A 19,434-nucleotide genomic window follows, 5' to 3' on the forward strand; every position below is an offset into this window, starting at 1 on the left:
GAAATCTCAACACAAATTTACATTTGAGTGCACCCACACAGATTTGCGCGCATACTCTTCTTGCTAAGTCAGACTGAAGCTTTACCTAAAAAGTTGAGCACAGTTCTGTGTCTCGCTGTGTTGTGCTCTCTGCTCAAAGCAAGAATTATTTTATTAAACTGAAGAAATGCATAATAGTTTGGGAATGGCATACATAATCACCTCGGAGACTGGGTACAACAAACCAGCAGCTGAATATAAAAGAGCCAACATTTCCCACTTTGTTCTAATGCTGCATGGCCAATCAAAATTAATTTATTCTAATGTATGCACACAGAAGGTCAATTATCCAAATGATTCCAGTTCAGATTGCACCTGATCTTGGGAGCCAATGAGCCATCGAAAGGGCAGATGGGTGTGCTTTGCAAGGCAAATCATCGCCCCAGCCCTATTTTTTTTTGCCACCTCCCCAACATTTGCATGTCTAAATGTGCACACCATCCGCTCACCTTTAGAGAAGTGTATTCCACTAATGGATAAACATCTTAGCATTTAACTTGTGTAGGAGGAGTCAGGCCACGGAACAATATCCTGTATACAGCAGGTGCAGCCATGGTCAACTGCTACAAAAACAGTAGCCATCTAAAGCTAGTTTGACCAAAAGTATTCAAAAGGTAATAACCATTTCCTTGTGATTCTATTAAGGCGAGAACAAAGCCATCTCATTCTTTAAATGCTACATTAAACAAGTCAAATGGAGAGAAATGATTATGAGAAATATATTGATTGGAAGTTGTTATTATCTTTGCCTCAGGTTACGTCTGGTCTAACGCCTAATTTCACAGTAATAATATCCAATTAGATGATGCTCCCCATATCCAGAGCGCAGGCATCTTTGTGAAAGCACACTAAATGCTTTTTGAAGAGCTGACGGGGGCCGGCTATGCGGGTTCAGAGACGTTTTTCAGTCTTCTTCTTCTTACTTACTCCAGTCTCACAGCAACACAACTGTGGTGGCCCCTGCTGTTTCCTGTTCAGCAGTGTTATGTTTTATGATTCACGTCGCTTTTTGGTTGACAGATTGGTCACCAGTGCCTTCTGGTAACACCTGGGCTCTATGTGCTCATCCTACAAAAGGCTCTGTTACTCATTGCTCTCTCCCTGCAGGCAGCCTTTTGTTTACATGGTGGCATTGGTTCATCCTCGGTTCCAATTTTGTTTCTTTTATACATTTTACAACACTCACACACTCTTCACCCCCCCCACACACACTCTGCACTAATGACACCACTGATTTACACATCCTTCAGCCTTTTGGTACTCTGCAATGCACATAATTTAGTGAAATGTGTTAAATAAATTACTTTATCTAATCGCTGAAATGGTGTGGCTTTAAGAGCCATTGCATAGAAAGGGTTTTAAAAAGCAGCTCTCTGAAGATTATCTTCATACGGCATTCTCAACATTTGCTGGCTCCCTCCAAGCCTCTATAAATAGTGGCCCTTTCTACAAGCCCACTGATTTGTTTTTCATCCTCATCAATGACCGAATCACGGCAGTTATTGAAAGCCGATGACTGTTTTTCAATGCCACTCAGCTCTGGCAAAATGAGTAATTTAAAAATTGATAGAATAGACATATTTCGCTCCCCTCTCCAGCTTTCTCTCCTTCCCTCTTGTTCACCCCCTGCAGGTCCTGCGAGGTCTGGATAAGCGTGTGCTAAATTGCCAGGAACACCCAGACCGGGTCGAAACAGATGGGCACAATCAGGGATTAATTTTCCAAAAGCCAGACATGGATACATACACTGATTGGGCATGTTAGCGTGCTTACCCCATACTTTCTGACTGCGGTGGAAGCTGTTACAAAAAATTTTCCCATGTCCTCAACTCTCATCAAATGGAGAAGTGGCCTGCTCTCAAATGCAAATGCGAAGGAGTTTTCGTTGTCTTTCAGGGAGGGAGCGACCAATGGCTCCAAGGCTGACATTTTGCCCTGTAGACTTTTGATGTAGCTCTGGAGAACAGAGCAGCATATCAATTAGCCATTAAGGGTTTGCTCAGGTATTAGCGGGATCAGAGAAACCAATAAAAGCCTCAAGAGGAAAAGGAAGAGGCTGCGTGGACTCCAGATCGATTGAGGCCTCATCTAGGGGCTTGCTCCATGTCAGGAGGGGCATATAAGATGGACAAATAATGAGACCTTTGAACTGCAGGCTGAGGCTATTATCCTAGTGAAGACCTTGGACCTTCAGTAATTTAACTCTTCCTGTTTTGTTGTTTTGTTATCAGGCTGTATGTTTGAGCTGGTAACAATGGACTTGATACAAACAAGGTTAGTCCCAGTGAGGAAAATAATCCATCCTTGCATTTCTGAGTCAGGGTAAAGAACACAGTACAATCACGTGTATAAATTCTGAGACTGCCAAAAACCAATACACAACCAACACATTCACTGGACCACTAAATGGCGAATGACGACTAAAATGAGGTTTGTATCAAAGATAGTGTGGTTGCTTTGGAGGGAAGTACTGTGAAACATGTCATTGCTAATGATAGTCCAGTAGCAGAATAAACACAGTCCTGGTATCTGTGTTTCAAACCACTCGACCACACCATGAGTATATCAACTATATACTAATAGAATTAATACAAAGAAGCACCATAAGAAGCTTAAAAGTTTCAAAAACGCAGGAGAAGACATGAAGTGTTTCAGCTCTGGAAATGGGAATGTGTGATGGCTATCAAACACGGATTAGACATATGCCATCCAGCTGGTGTGTGGCAGATCTGATAAGGTGTCATTATACTATACTTCAATACAGCAACATCTTTTTCTTCACAGCCTCGATGTCTTTACGCTTTCATTCTGTTTTTGCCAGATCTGTTCATATCACTGGAGCATAAAACAAACCCTGTATGGTACATTCACACAATACATATTTTGTGTAATTATATACATAGATTTTTAGGATTATAGGACTGAAATATTATGCTGTGGACATATTACCATAATCTGCCATTGTGTAAGTGAAACATGAAGCACTGTGTAATATTTTACAAATATTATACAGCAGCCACTTTTCAATAATGAATAAATGATCATGATAAATCCGACAATTTACTCATATACTGGATCATAACTGTTTAAGACTTACAAATTTTATCGACTCACAAACCTGGATGCTGTGGTAAGATTGTTTTGTCAACTACTGGTTCCGAGGTCAAGAATTTATTTTCATGGACAAGAAAAAAGGAAATTTTAACATCTTCAATTTCATGACGACTGGATAATTCCATCTGCTTCGGAAATGGTTTGATATGATTGAAAGCTCCAGAGCAGCTACTAATTCGACTCTGTGGTGAGATTGTTAAGTCAACTGCAGTTTCCACAAGGTCAAGAATCAGCTTTCAGTCTCAGTGTTCAAGACTTATTGCTATGCCTCCTCAGTTTGGTTCACCGTATGCAGTTTTTCTATCTCACACTGGTGTGTCTATTAAAACAGAGGTGCAGTGAGTCTGCTTGACACTATAAGGATGAATTGTTGGTGTAAAAGCAGTAGACTGACATCTTAGCTCTCAACTACCATCCCCAACAGCAAATTAAAGCCAAGAAAAAGCATGAAAATCTGCCAAATAAGTTGGGAACTATAGAGATTTCCACTGGATATTATGACGATGTCAAAACTGAATTGTGAAATATGTGTGATGGACATAAGGGGTTATTCACTACTGCGGGGGAGTGGGTCTCTCTTCAGTATACTGGCTGCACTGTATCCTTTATGGTTTAACATGTAAATATAGCTTTGCATTCCAAGCAACCACATGTATACAATCTGTCACTCCTGCAGCGCACACAATAGCACTGAAAGAGTCAAAGTAGGGTTAGGGGAATCTTCAGTCCCACATCTCATTTGTTCTGCCATCCGATGTAGTGAAACTCCCCTTAATTCATTTTTTTCCAGTCCATAAACCCCACCTCTAGCACCTTTAAAATCACCAGCGTGTTCTCCACTCCTGCCTTCAGTGAACCAGTGAGTGAGGTGCCACACTCGCCTCCAATCCCACGTCCACAGATAAACTCTTTCAGTTCCTTTAGAATAAACAGGAACACCCCCATCTCACCACTCTATCAACCCACTGTCCCATATACCAGTCAACCACGGATGGCTCGGACTTACCTCTGTGTGTGTGTGTGTGTGCGTGTGTGTGTTTGTGTGTGTGTGTGTGTGTGTGTGTGTGTGGGGGGGGGGGGGGGGGGGTGCATGTGTGGCAGAAAGCGAATGGAAGTCTTCTCCGGCAAGATGAGCTCCAGTGATTACAGGCTGAGACAGTTTTCTAATTATTCTGTCAAACATCAATCCTGTGGGCTGATGCAGGCCGTCCTGTGGCCTGATGGACAATGTAATCACTGCTAGAACCCCCTCCGACCCCCACTCCTCCACCCATTTTACCGCTCTCCACACCCGTTTCCTCCCTCTCTCCTCACCTTCTGCACTCTCTCACATTTTCCTTCCTTTATTGCTCTTTTCAGTCTTTAAGTCCCTCACTTCCCCCCGCTCCATCTCTGCCTGTGCTCTTCTACTCATCTGCTCTCTCTATACACCATTTCAGCCATTTCCATGCTTGCTACTTGTAAAGAAAGAGACTCGGGATTTACGAGAAAAAAAGATTGATGTCAGAGGGCTTTTAAAAATGATACAGCTGGTTGTAGGAATATGGGAAGTATGGGAAAAAGGAAAGAGGAGAGAAACAGGGAGCAAATTCAAGTCAAGCTGCTGCAATCTATAGACTGAATCTCACTGAGTGAGTTCTTAATGCTACAAGCTGCTGCAAAAACAAACTGACTGATTAATTATTTTCATATCAAAATCATAAACTGAAAGAGTGCAATTTTCAAATCTCAAGACCCTCGGTAATAATTCTGTCACAAAAAAGATCTCTTGCCGTTCCCTGGTTAATATGCTGTCTGCAGGCCGGGGTCTGTGCTGTTCGCGCTTGGCAGAAGATGCCATTGTTGAACACACACCAATCTGTCCAATCGTGTTTTGAAAAGAGAAAAAAGGAGCTGTGGGCTGTGTCTTTTTACTGTTCATAAATGATCAGCAAAGAAGTCAGCTTTTTCTTGACGTAAACACTCTGATTGCTTCAAGTAATTTTCAGGCAGGTAGCTAGCTGATAGGTGATGAAGGAAATGTATCGGTTTAACCTTTAGGCCAATCATGTCATCGTTTTATCACCTTAAAAGATGTGAGTCTGGGCCTTCAGGACTGATGACGTCAGCTCAAGCAGCTGCAGTGAAGAGCTCTCTTTCAGCTACCGATGAGACAACAAGCTGCCTCATCAGTATCTGATTAATGTAGGAGCTATCTATTTTTTCCCTTTAGATTATTTTTTGTCATTACTGCTTTATTAAAAAGCAGCAGCTGCAGAGTGACAGGAAGGGCAGGGGAGAGAGAGGGGATGACATGCAGCGAAGGGTCCGGGCTGGACTCAAACCCAGGCTGCTGCAGTAAGAACTCAGTCTTAATACATGCTACACACCCCACCAGGTGAGCTACCAGGGTTGTTTAAAGTTGACTGAAAAATACAGGCCTAGAATAGAACTTATAATGAATAATTTAGAATAATTTATAGAAAATAATCACAATCTAATTAGCAATTACAATATTAGTAAGACAAATTGGAATACATTTTTTTCTCAAATCGTTCAGTAAACAGCACTACCAGAGAAAGTCTATCTCTGTGAGTTCTCACAAGTGTTGGGTCCTCACCATGTGGACGAACAAAGGCAGGTCTGCAAGTGAAAGCTCAATAAGGTTTCGTTTTTGTGTAGCCAGCAATCTCACTTTGCCCGTGGAAGGAAGTTTCGAAGTTGCCGGTGCTTCAATTCAAGTGAAGGCCCCACAGTTTTCCTCTTCTGCCTAGAGGGCAGAAGAGGAAAAAGCAACACAAACATGGCCACACGCAACACGACAGACTGAAGCATCTCATGCTCTTTTTTACCAACCCCCACGCCTTGACAGGCATTCACAAACACCACTTTAAAGGTGCAGATAGGGGTAGTATAGCTTAGCCTTGCTCACCGTGTAAATGTGTAAACGTCCACCATCATCCTTCGCTCTCTCTTCACTCTCTCACACACACACACACACACACACACACGCACACTCACGCATTCACGTGTGCAACACGCTTGTGTGGCCCTTACGTTTGTTCGTATAGTTGCTTGTGTTATGGCTGCTTGTGTTGTATTTGAAGTTGAACAATAGCTGTTCATTAATTAAAGGATTATTGATTGTTGATCAGTATTGCTGAAGTGAAATAAACACTATTGTACATTTAAAGAGCAGTTGCCTGTGATTATTTGTGCACATACGCTACGGCTGGTTGTGAGGGTCAGTGCTCGGATTCAGCCCTTCACTGGGGGACCTTCATAAAGCTTGTGTGCAGTTGCGGATGACAGATACAGATTCAAATAGATCATCTGGTTAAAGAAACTGTAATCCAACAGTTTAATTACGTGTTGTAACATTTGTCGCACTGCCATTCATCAGTCACTTGCTGTTCTCTATCAAATGTCATCTCTGCATTCCATATGTAATCCATAAACACAGGGGATGAGCCCCCATGTTCAGGGTTCGTGGATACTTCGAACACATTGGCTTGCTTGGCTGCATGCTGCAGTTAAGCTAAGAGAGACCAGTGCTGGCATGTGTTCAGTTCTTCTCTCAGACGACCAAGGTTACAGTATAACCATGTTTTCATACCGAGGCTGCTGTGCCTTCATTTTACAGATTACTGTTCCCTCGTGACTAAATCCAAACATATTCAAAGACAAAGAGCAATAGATGTTCCAAAACAGAATCACACGTGAACTTTAACTTAACACAAGCATCAACCGGGATCCATGAAGAGTCAATGAAGGTGAAAGAGCACTGAGTAATGATACTGTGTGCTAGAGTGCTTAGAATAAGTCTGAGAGTATAAGGCCTTTGAGGTTGTTGTCGTGGCAACCAAACCTACCTACGAAGCCAATGTCCTATCGCTCATAACGGCACTACAATGGCAATGAAAAAGTGAAATGACAGGGAAATGATAGACATTCTGGGAGAGTGAATGTGTCTTAATATAGGCCTACACGTTTCAGAAAATCAAGGCCAGAAAGAATGGACAGAATGGCATAATTTCAACACGTTGTGTTTTGAGTGGCATCATTTTCTATCTGCAATTTTCTTGTATTTAATACCACCTGTAAGTTTGCATTGTGTTGACAAATTGATTTTCTGTTAATATGTAAAATGTCCTTAAAAAGAAAACTACTTTAACCGCATAACAATCTTCTCCCTTCCGTTACGGCACCTCTCAGTTTTCCAATTGCACATCTCTTGTCCATCTGTATCCTCCTCTGGCAGTAGCAGATATTGACTGAGATAATAGTGTAGGAGAGCCGTGTTCTACATTGCCTCTGCTGCCTGGTGAACAAGGCAGAGTGCTGCAACGGTAGACAGTCATGTCAGCTTGGACAGCGTACTGGGGACTGAACTGGATCATATAATCTGATTCCAAATTCTTCCCACTGGCTGTCAATTATCGGGAAGGCAGGGACAATAAGACCTGGATAATGTGAGGTGGTACATAATAGTTGAACACAGATAATGCGGGAGCTTTAACTCTTGCGGAATCTTTGCATATCTATGAATGCTCACACGCGCAGACTGTTAACATAAAGTATATAGTGTTTTGCTTTTAAAATTCAAGACAATTTTCCTTCTTTTGTCTGCAGTGTATGTGTAGTGCTAATATATGTCTGTCTCTGCGTATGTGGGTATGCTGAGAGCGCCTCGTCTTAACACAGACACGCTGCTTTCTATCCTGACCCTGAGCATAGAAATAAAGAAGAAAGAGGCGATTTCTCCGGAGATGCGATGAGGCGAACGTTTCATGTGAGCCTCAACGTCTTCCCATTACGCTCGATAATAAAGAAGTGTGTGGATCAGACAAGAGGCTCGTATCAAATCAGGCCTGGAAAAGCCAATTACACCGACAATAATCTCTCGCTGTACTGCTGCCGGCATGTCTCGCCATACAAAGCAACAAATACCTGAAACATGACGAGCGGGGAGGAGGGGCACAGAGGAGAGTAGGACATTTAAACAGACAAACTATATATGCGAATGCTTGCTCATTAGGCCACACAGCTGAGCAGCCAGTGTCTTTGGGATTTAAGAGTTTTGGTCTTTGCTGGCTGTCTGCTGAGTATTATGTAAGATTCTCCTCTTTAAGTGAGAAAATCTTAATTTCACCATTCTAAAGAGCACAAAAGTGCTACAACTTTGGATGACGCAAAACGCTACTGCTGCCCTTGCAAGTGTCATACTGAGGGTGTTATGGAGGCGGACAGCAAAGAAGAGCTGGTGGAGAGGAGCTGTTGTCTCAACCTATGACCCTGCCCAAAACCCAGGGGGCTGCAACAAGAAAGAGGGCAGAAGGGCTGTTGGATTTGAGTGCTGGGTCTGACTAAAATCAGAAGGTTAATGCGAGTCATTAGGAGCCTAGGGCCATGTTAGAACAAACACAAGCTTCAAGAGTCTGGGCACAAGCATATAATCTACACACATACACAGATTATGAGTGGTGCAGATTGAATATACACAAAACACAAAATGATGCAACCTAATCTTAAAATGACTCGTCAGCACTGTTTGGAAAATAGCATCGATGCTCACTTTAAATTCTACACTAAAGTAATGTCCTCTTTTACTGAGATGCAACATTCAAATTAAGTATTTGACCAACTTCCAGGCTATAGTGAAATATGGCGGATATCTGCAGTCTTGCCACAAAAGTGAGGACTTGAAGCTGTCGCAACACAATCTGTTTTTCATCATCTTCATCAGCATTTACATGATTTGTCTGGATGTGGCTACAATAAGGTTACGTCCTTGCTGTTGCCAATGTTAGACAGCATTTAGCTTCAGTTTTCTGTCTCTCTTTTGTGAGTGTCATCTGTTGCCAATAAGGCTGGGCAATTGTCTGCTTCTGTCAGACTGTTAATAAATAAATAAATCAATAAAAAAGTTGAAGGGGCTCCTCACTGATTTCACACATAAACTTCAGTCTATGAAAACAGTTGCATAATGTCTCTTGCGGCTCTGGAAGAACTTTCCAAAACTCTTGAGTTGCATTATTGGAGCTTTTGCTTTTTTGTGAGTTAACCAACTTTATGGAAGTGCAATACAAAAATCACTGGAGCCCCTCTTTACGAGGAAGTTGGCAGGGGCATCAGATATTAATTATCCTTTCAATCCTCTGCCATATGATGCAGAAGTATATCTGAGCTGTGGCTTAATACTATGCTCTGTTTTCTGAGTTTGTGAGCCTCTAGAAGCAAAAACCTAATGGCATACAGATTGTTAATTTCAGGGTGTATCACCAGTGTGTACCTGCTAATATATGTTGATATTACGGCACTGTTCTACCTGCGCCTCCTGTGAATTGTGTATCTTACAGTGAATCGTATTGCAGTTAATGATGTGAGGTGCACTTTGACCATTTCCAGTCAAACAGTTAAGAAAAACACATTTTCAAGGCCATGGCATGTTGTTAAAACTGCTGCCCATCATTTCTTACTCTGCTCATTAATTTGCAGCAACATTCAACTGCAATTAACCTGTGTTTTAATGATGCAGGCTTAACCTCGACAAGCGACTTCAAAAACATCAACCGCATTATCAATCCTGGAGGACAGTAAAGGGCACAGTGTTTGTGTTGTCAGTACATGGCTCAGGGAGCGTGAATGATCTCATCAACTGGCTGTTGAATGGCCTCTCATAATCCCTCAACATGTGCACACGTAAGTGCCAGGGGAGCATGAAATGAGGGAGGTCTAACAGTCCCACAATGTCTCTCAGCACTGGACACTGCTGCCTGTGATGGTGATACTCCCTCAAGTCTTGGAACATGGACAGATGGAGAGATGGAGAACTGGAATGGTGGCAAAGGGTGGAGCAATGACAGCAGATGGTTTGGATGGAAGGAATCTCCATTTATAATACTAAGAAGAGAAGAAAAGCAGTTTGTGAGGATAGAACTGGCTAGCAACAGCATGCCCACATTTAATAGGAGGCATTATTGTGGGGTACTGATCCATGACTATGTTGAAACCATGTGTGAAGTGTAAACACAGCAGAACTGCCGCTCTCATGGCATGATATTTATAGCTGGAGAGACTCGTATGTTAGCGATACTGCCAAGACATGGTTTAAGTTCATTTTAATTTGTCTGGATGTCTCCTGGTTAGTGCTGCGATGTGAAATACATGCAAATGGATGCAATGAAGATTATGCAGTGTTCCACAGAGAAGCTGCCTCACTGCAGCAAGTAAAAAAAAGTTCAGAGGGAAGAGTGAGGGACATGAAGTCCAAAGTGATAATCGCTACTGTAACGATTCTGACTTCCTAAACTGCTCAACACAAGATACATTTCTATTTCCTCTATTATCAGGTAAAGCGCTCCTGCAGAGGCACATGAGAATAAATGAAGCCCTTCTTTGCTTTGCCCTTCCTCTGAGTACTAGACTTCACAAGGTCGCTCAATCACACGCAGCTCTCCTCCCTGTGGCATCCAAAGGCCCTATCTGATCACTGGCTGGCTCCCCCTGGCCCCATGGTGTGAACCAGGTGCTGCGATGACAAAACACTCCTGGCAGCAATAAGAGAACGAAGAGAGCAGAGCTCAATTAGCCCCAGCTCCAATCCCAGATCCTCTATTGATTTCCCACGGATGAGGAATGGCAGACAGGAGAAAGCTCAATCAGACATACCCATGGGACCTGCCTGTGTGTCTGTGTGTGTGTGTGTGTGTGTGTCCGTCTCTGAGAGAATCAACAGGGGACGAACTGGTGCCGAGACGAGGTGCTGGGATAAGGTGAATAAATTAAGAATCCATAGTCTTTATGCATACATCATGGTTAAGTAATAGTGTTGTCTGCTTATGGTGCAGTGGAAAATGACATGATTCTTTAAAAGCACGCTGTGCTGTCCCAACCCAAGATCACATGGAGGCGACAGACAAGGCATGAGATCCCTGAAGGGCAAATCAATCTGACAAGTCATCAGCTGCACGGTGCATCTCTGGACAATTCCTTCACTTCCTCAAATTAACCTTCACAAGAGGAATGAGAAGGAGAATGTATGAAGTCTAACAACCTCATTTGTCCTTCACTTATGTCTGGAATCTTCCCCCTTAGGTGCAAAGTGTACATTCCAGCCCAAATTCACGATGTGTGCATACATTTGTTATTTGGTCCATGACAGTGTGCAGATGTTAGGTTGATGTATTTTCAGAGTTTGGGTTCAAGAGTTTAGGCAACACACATGTGTGTATACATATCAGCATATGACTGAAAGAACTGCGTTCTTGCCACAACTCAATATACAAATATTCAAGTCAGAAGTCTGTAACTCTGCCCAAGCCCAAAGGGGCCGACAAATTGGAAATATAAACTGATTTAAAATGCATACCATTCATTGTGTCTCAATTCATCTTACACACATGCACGACTGCAGCAGAATCACTGTCGCTCGTCAACGTGTGTCTGTCTCGCGTGCTTTCTCTCTCTCTTTGTCTGAAAGTATTTTTTTAGACAAGTCAGGTACTTTATTGCAAAAGCTAAATGTTGTTTAACATCCGTTCTCTAAGCCAGCTGGTGTCCAGCCCCCGCTCATCCCTGGTCAGGAGCGACATTGTCCTGACCCATTTATATCAACTTAAATAAGAGCGAGCAGTGAGGAAACATCTTTATATACTTTATACAGTACACAGTGAGAACAGATATGGTATCTATGATTCCATCATATTATAAATTTAGATGCACTAATGATCCAAAAAGCTAGAAGGCTAAGACACATACCAATACTAACACTTCCTATAACATGAAAAAGAAGTCTACGAGCTTTTGTTACATTTGTTCAAATATTTTATTTCCTTTTATGCTAAAATCATTTTAATTGACTGCTGTTATTTGTCTTCCTATGCACTAGTAGTATAAAAAGCTTGACCAGAGCCAGTCAGACGCATCAGCGGCCTTTATAGAGGGACCCCAGGAATGCTTGAAATGTCCAACAAGAGAGCTTGAGATGCTTTTTTCTAATGAGTTAAAACTCAGATAAGATTAGCGTGGCCTGACGTACTACAAATAAATCAATTTAACAGGTTCATATTGCATACTACTATTAAAAACAGTATGCAGTATGTAGTACATGCTTGGTTTGTCAGTATTATGTAGTGGGAGGCTCTGAGTGCAGCCACAGAGAAAAGAGGAGTGTTCAGCTAACACTAACCAAGAGATGCTACTGGTACGAAATGGATGCTAAATATTGATAAGTGCAGTGGCTCTAGAGTGGATGTCTTTGTTTTGAAAGTTTTTCCTGTTTCTTCTTTAAAGGTTATCAATCTGACTATCTCTACTGCAAATGCCAATAACTCTACTACGACTTCTTACTACTTTTACAAAAACAAAACTGGACTGCAACAAAGTAAACAGAGCAAAGTGGAAGCGGATTTCCAATAAAAAGAGAAAAGGTAAAATAAGAAAAGACAGAAAGGGTGAGCTGTCCTGTAAATTAACCAGCCCATTTCCAAGGCAGGAGCAGGAGTATAACTTCATTTGACAATGGCATGAATGTCGGTGGTAATCATACAAAAACTTTCATGGTTGCTGGAGGCTTGTTCATATAATATAATATAATATGGAAAAGAAAGGTGGCAAACACAAACAGAATACATCTAAATCTAACTCTGCTGCTTCCTGTCAACTGATGTCATGTTTGGAAAAAAAAAGAGAAAACAGTACGACTGCTGGTGAGGCTGAACTCTGATTTATCGAAGTTGAACTTAGCAAGGAAATGAGTGTGAGCTGTTCATCTGATGGTCTAGCTGACACGTGGGTTCCTGAGGTCACGCAGGAAGGGGTGGCTCGCTCTGCATCAGTCTATACCTGTACGCTTCACTAAGATTGTATAACTGAGTTTAGAAACTTTGCCCTGTATCTTGAAGACTTTGAATGGACAGCCTTGGAATGAAAACATACACAGACGCAGAAGCCATGCAACAGAAAAAGTAATCCCACACATTAATACACAGAGCTGAACACTGTGTCCATGTATAGGTGCAGACAGACCAATTACACTGCATTCGGCTCATGGTGAATACATTTCAAGGACTAACGCAGGGTCAGTGCACTCTGGGTTAGGCCTGTAGTGCAAGTTCCACACATTGCTGCCACGGTTTTAAATGTAGCAGAGCAGAAGAGGTCCCATGATAGACAAAAACCCGACCGTATATCTGTCACTACAGCAGGATTTTAATGCACTGTAAGCAAATCTGCAGGAAAACTATTACATGCAGGTAGGGCCTTTCTCTTATAACGGCAAACCAATACAATGACCTGTACAGCATATAACTGAAAAGGACATCTATCACCCAGACAGCCACTTCTCCCTTAAAGCACTCAAAGCCCCACGCCTGTTAAAAGCAACGCTCACTCTGTCTGTGGCCTGGCCTCAATATGGCAGCCCCAGTGTGATGGCTGGACTAAGTGCTTGCTCCTCCATGGCCGGCCCCCTGTTTAGTACTTGTGTAGTATTCTCCATTCTGGGAATTAACTCCATTACCATGGTAGCTTGTTTTCTCCTTTCCCTCCTTTTCTCATCGGCTTTGCATACCTCGTGTTTATAACACAGGGAACCAGCATCCCCCCCGGGGCCCTCGGCTTCAGGCGAAAAGGTGATTTCTCTGCCTCTAAAAAAACACACCATGGGGCTCTCACATCACAGATGACTCTTGTGATAAAAAAGTTGCTGGGGTCCCTTAAGGGCTGCACGTGTGTGCCAATGTGTGTATGATGTGGATGCTGGATGCCACAATTGAAGCATGTTTTCGCACCCCTTTGCATTTCTGCACAGTCCCTGGAATTGGGATTTTCACTGCAAGGACACAGCCCTTTAAAACTCTCAACAGCAGCTCCTGAAGACAGGATGGTGCACCTTTCACAGCACACTTCTCTGGTTCACCTGGCTCGGACCGCAGCCACTGCCTCGCTGCGACTCCATACATGCTGAAGTGCATTAGACATGGCCTCAGACATCTCCATATGAGGAAGGGAACGGCAGTGCCCGGGATCCTGCAGGATTTAGCTAGCAGGCATGAAACTGAGGGGGAGCTCCTCACATTGACTTTAACAGGATTTAGCTAGATGAAAGGCTACAGGGAAGAAAAGAGAGATACAAAGAAGAGAGGGACTGAGAGAAAGAACACGTAGAAATGGAAAAGAGAGGAAGGAACCACAGGAGACAGGCAGGAAGACACACTGGGGCACCGCTATAAATGTCCAGGTACGTATCGCCATGGAAGTAGAGCTGAATAAAACCAATAAAGGCACTTTCGCCGAAATCAGAAGATAGTTTTGGAAGGGTAGTAGTAGTGGCGTGTCCCCTGTAGAGGGGGAGATGGGACTTAGAGCTGGTTAGGTTCAGGAGTGTCACAGCAACAAGGAGGAAAGTGGTTAAAGAGGGACCACAGGTGAGTTAAGGCAGAGTCACTGAGCTGGAAGGAAGGAAAATAGTATGTAGTTTTGCTTGAGGGCAATAAGGGCTGAAGCACTGGGGGGCATGCACAATAATCCCACACGAACAGGAGGAGGTGAAAATGTGGACGAAACACTAAGCACACACACGCACAGCCATGTATTACTCATGTTGTGGGGACATAAATCTGTTAACAAAGTCCCCATAATGTAAATCGTTACATTTTAGGGTGAAGACTTGAGTTAAGATTAGGTTTAGATTTAGGCTAGGGTAAGTCTCTAAGAAATTAATGTAAAGCTTTGTAAGGCGTGTATGCCCGCAGACACACACACTTGCCCAGGAGGCGGGTGGGTCACCCATCTGAACCAATGCTAATGTGCCAATCTGTGCCTATTTTCAGCTCAGGGCGGAGCATCCTCACTTTGCACGCCTGCTTCACTTTCACCAATGCAGCAGCGCTGCGAACAACAGCATCGTGCATCAGACCCACAGGAAACAACCGAGACAGCAAACACACATATGTACGCTGCAAGCTTTCACATAGAATTACATGCTGTATGTTTTGTACTGCGCGCACACACACCAGGGGTGCCATAACACGCCAGTTTGTGCTCACTAACTACCATAATATCATGAGGAAATGCTAAATAGGCACAGAGCTGCCATAAGTTGCATTATTTTTATTTGCCAGTTTTTTCTTACAGTATATTTTTGTTCTTCCATTTCATTTACTTTTTGTGTCACAGCCACACAGAAGAACTGAGCGGGAGGCAGAACATTCACAACTCACAACAGCTGAAATGTGACTGGCTCTCTGCCAGCGTCAGGACAACAAAACGTTTCTCTGAGCTGGAAAGACTTCATCCAACCTCAAAAATGGTTCACTCTGTGTCATTGGAATACTTTGGATTCTGCAAAACAGACAGAGATTTCGTTGATTGTGAATAGAAAAACAAAGCCAGCTGACACAACTAACCTCGCTCACTCTGCAACATGGCAAAATTAAGATGTAGTGCTATTGGCTTACACAAGTGTGATTCCAAAAAAAGTTGGGATGCTGTGTAAAATATAAGTAAAACAAAATGTGGTTATTTTTTGTGGGTTTTTTTGTTGTTTTTTTGTGTTTCAAACAAGCTGAGCAACAAAAGGCCAGGAAAATTGTGGAATGCTCCAAAAACAGCTGTTTGGATCATTCAACAGGTAAACAGGTTGACTGGTAACAGGTGATCGTATCATGATTGGGTATGAAAGGGGCATCCTGGAAAGGCTCAGTCGCTCACAAGCAAGGATGTATTTACGCTTTACACAGCATCCCAACTTTTTTTTTGCACATGCTCATGCACAGACACAGACACACGGACACACACTTACACAATAAACACAATCTTAGATGAATTTGGAACACTCTAATGCTGTTGTGATGTAATCACTTTTTCCATGATAAATAATAATTGATATAGTGGTGGCCCTTGTACTGACACGCACCAACAACAAGGGTGTGTTTTAGAAAAATGTCATCATTTACTCGAGTCCATAAAAATTACAAAAAACAGCCTTAAGCCCTGAGAACAAAATGGATGTCGAGTTGGACAAAGCATCCATCTGCCACTTTCTTTACAGCACAGGCACAAGGCAATAACGAGGTTATTTGGCTGTCGGTATTTGCTGCCTGGTCCTGCTTCGTGCCTGCAGGTGATGTGAGGGAAACCTCAATAAATTCAGCCATTCTGTCAACAAACTGTTCTGTACGTGGATATGAAGAAAGTGGAGCTATTTATTTTAGCATGAAAAATAAATATATCCCGCTTAAAAAGCCAGGGGCCGAAATTCAAACAAAGCTGAATGGTCTAGTACACTCAGCTGAGCTACATGACATCTCACATATTTAACAGGCACGCTGGGCTACACACTGCTGCACGAATCTTTTTTTGTCTCGACCGTTTCATTTAGACTTTTTTTTCTCCCCGTGTTGTTCCCACTCCGCATATAGTATCCCCATTTCATTTCTTTCCCCTCCCCTGTTCTTTCAGAGACTAAAGATGTTTAAGGTAATGAATGCTGTAAGGGTAGATAGATACTGGAGAAGTGAGCAAACAAGAAAAAGGCGGCTTTGTCATCTCAGACTCAGTCTCGGCTATTCAGTACGAGCAGTACGCTCACATCACTTCCACTCCTCTCAGCACAATGAGCCTGAGACTTCAAAGCGGAGACTGAGAGGAAGAGAGCGAGAAAGACGGAGGGAGGGAGACCACAGCGAAAAAGGCGATTGAGGAAGAAAGACCGAAGAAAAGACAGACACCGAAATACCTGTTTTTTGTGAAAATGTGTGGCGTCATTACAGCAGGATATTTCCAGCTACACTGCCTTTTAATGACTTTTCCACAGCATATCAACCATTCTATCCTTCCCAGTCTTAAGTCGCAGTGGTCTCTAATATAAAGCGCACATGTATGCAGCAGAACATTAATTGCCTTTCCCTATAGCTGCTGTCATACTCATTTTCCTCGTGGCAGCACCGGTGGAAATAAGCAGCCTCGCAACATATGTTGTTGTTTTTTTTGTTTGTTTTTTTTTAAAGGCTGCACAATAATGATGTGAAATGCAAGTAAAGCAGTCCATCTGGGACTTCAAATGGTGAAACAACTGTCAGCTAAAGGTTGCATACGTGAAGGCCATAAGCACTGATTGCCTTGATGTTTAAGGCAAATAGGCAGAACAGTGTTGTCTCCATAAACGTATTGACACACGGAATCAATAATTTTGCCTTGTCATATTCACCTAGGCTGGTTTCAATTGTGATTTCTGCGCATAGTTTTGAGTTTGGGAGCGGTAATTTGTGAGATAAGAAAAAAAAAAATCACTAAATGCAGATGAGCAGCTCTGTCTCTCTTGCTGTTATTGCGAAATGATTAACATTCCCTCCACAGATCTGAGCAGGTTTCTCAGCTCCCCTGGTTGAAATGCTAATGGTGCTTCCAACCCAGTTTAATGTCAATCCTATTCCACTTTTTTCCCCTGTTAGGGAGGAGCTCCCGGTCTCTATTTCCATATACAGCAGCAGGAGGGACAGACAGCAGGCTTACTCCCCCATCTGGATCTGGGGAATCAGCCCAAGACAGAAAGAGAAGGAGGAACAGGAGGAGGGTGGAGGAGGATCCTCTTGTCCATGCGGGAGTATTTTTTGGAGGAGTGGGTGAATGCAGACTTTAAAAACTGATTGTGCCTCTGCAGAATTCCACCTGGTTTTTAAAAGGATTCAATAATAATAGATGATGGCCCCATAGCAGGATAGAGTGACAAGTCTTTGTAGTTTTCTTTCTCCCCTATTGATTGCATTTCTTTTTTATCCACCATATTCATTTTTATTTGCGGCTACAAACCAGTGGGCTGAATTCACGTGAGACCAAATAGAGTCTACACACAGTGGAAACTTGAGTGAGGCAATGTATCACGCGCTGGGGTGTTGAGGTTGGTGGGTTTTTAACATTCATCTGTAAAGGTGCGCAACACCGGTCTGTTCACTGCTGCGCGATAAATACAAGACAGAATTCTAAAAAATGTCCCTCACGACCAGCAGAGTGAAAAATTCTACAACTGAGTATTAGGTTTAGATGAAATTGAGTTTTCTAGAGGTGTAATATTGACAGAATATCTATTTTAAGATCGACATATCTGTATTCACAGCCTCTCCATTGTGTCCACATGTTCAAATTCAGCGAGCTAGCATTATTATAGTAAGGTTAGAAAAGCAGGTATGTTATAATTAGAGAGTGTTTGAGAGTGTGAGATGCCACCTCTCTGGTAGATATATATAATATAATAATAAAGCTGAGGTCTAATTTGGCAACTCAGAGATGTTTAGATAGTATGAAACACTTTTTTTTTTTTTTAAAGACTTCCTGTCAGGTCAAACCAGCATGTGTCAATACAGGTTTAAATAAAGGAGGGGCAGAAGACAGAGCTGGTATCACATGCTTCTCTGTATTCCACACAACCAAGCTTGCCAGAGATGATAACACAGAGGCAACCGGAGATCAGTCCAGGAATGTGGGAGTGACAGCAGCGGGGGAATTAGCGGCGTGATGACTGTCAACACACAGTCGGCACTGCGGTATCGTTACAGGGCTCATGTTGTTTAGTTTGGAGTTATCCGCTTTCTGAACACAGAGCTGGATCACTTGTAAAACACCTCAAGCTGCCACTCATCCGGAACTGTAAGACGTCCGGAGGCATGCTTTGAGTTCAATTTGTATGTGTGCATTCATTTTGAGTTGTTAATAGGCATGTGTGTTTGTGTGCATGCATGTATGATGACGACTCCTTAAAAGCCGACTCTGAGCCGAGTGCAGATTTACCATACCGCCGCAACTGAGAATGATGGCATATCATCACACAGCCTCCCAGACTCTGTTTCCCTCAGTGAAACATGGACATATGCCAAGGTCCCTTGTCTAATGAGCACTGTTGCATAAGTGACAAAGCACTAACCAGATAGACAGGGCTTTATGAATGTGCTAGGACAAGATACAGCACTGCAATATTGAGGACAATTCAACAGGTGGTTAAACAGCTCTTTTTTTTGCTTGCAACATGCTTTAAATTAAGCAACCAATTTGGCTTATGCACTAAATTCTTACAGTCAAGCTTTGCAAGAGAAACTGTTTTCTTGAACACTTTATCCCTACCTTAGGATCAGCAGTGAGCAGCTTAAAGGCCTCGTACACCTGCCTCTCTTTGACACCTCCCCCCAGGTCCAGGAAGTTAGCGGGCTTTCCTCCATGCAGGTCAATGATGTCACATGTGGCCATGGCCAACCCGGCTCCATTCACTGTAAACATGCACTGTGTCAGTTCAATTACTGTGCCAAA

General features: G+C 42.7%; 1 protein-coding gene across 1 annotated transcript in view; it reads right to left on the reverse strand.

Annotated features, from left to right (window-relative positions):
* suclg2 (succinate-CoA ligase GDP-forming subunit beta) overlaps window positions 1-19,434 on the reverse strand; it is an 89,740-nt gene that overhangs the window by 20,590 nt on the left and 49,716 nt on the right. The window contains exon 9 of the mRNA XM_041952162.1: window positions 19,252-19,394. Within this exon, the coding sequence (XP_041808096.1) occupies window positions 19,252-19,394 (143 nt within the window). The remainder of the gene's footprint in view (window positions 1-19,251; window positions 19,395-19,434) is intronic.

The sequence above is a fragment of the Chelmon rostratus genome, chromosome 2 (assembly GCF_017976325.1).
Source record: "Chelmon rostratus isolate fCheRos1 chromosome 2, fCheRos1.pri, whole genome shotgun sequence".
Taxonomy (NCBI): Eukaryota; Metazoa; Chordata; class Actinopteri; order Chaetodontiformes; family Chaetodontidae; genus Chelmon; species Chelmon rostratus.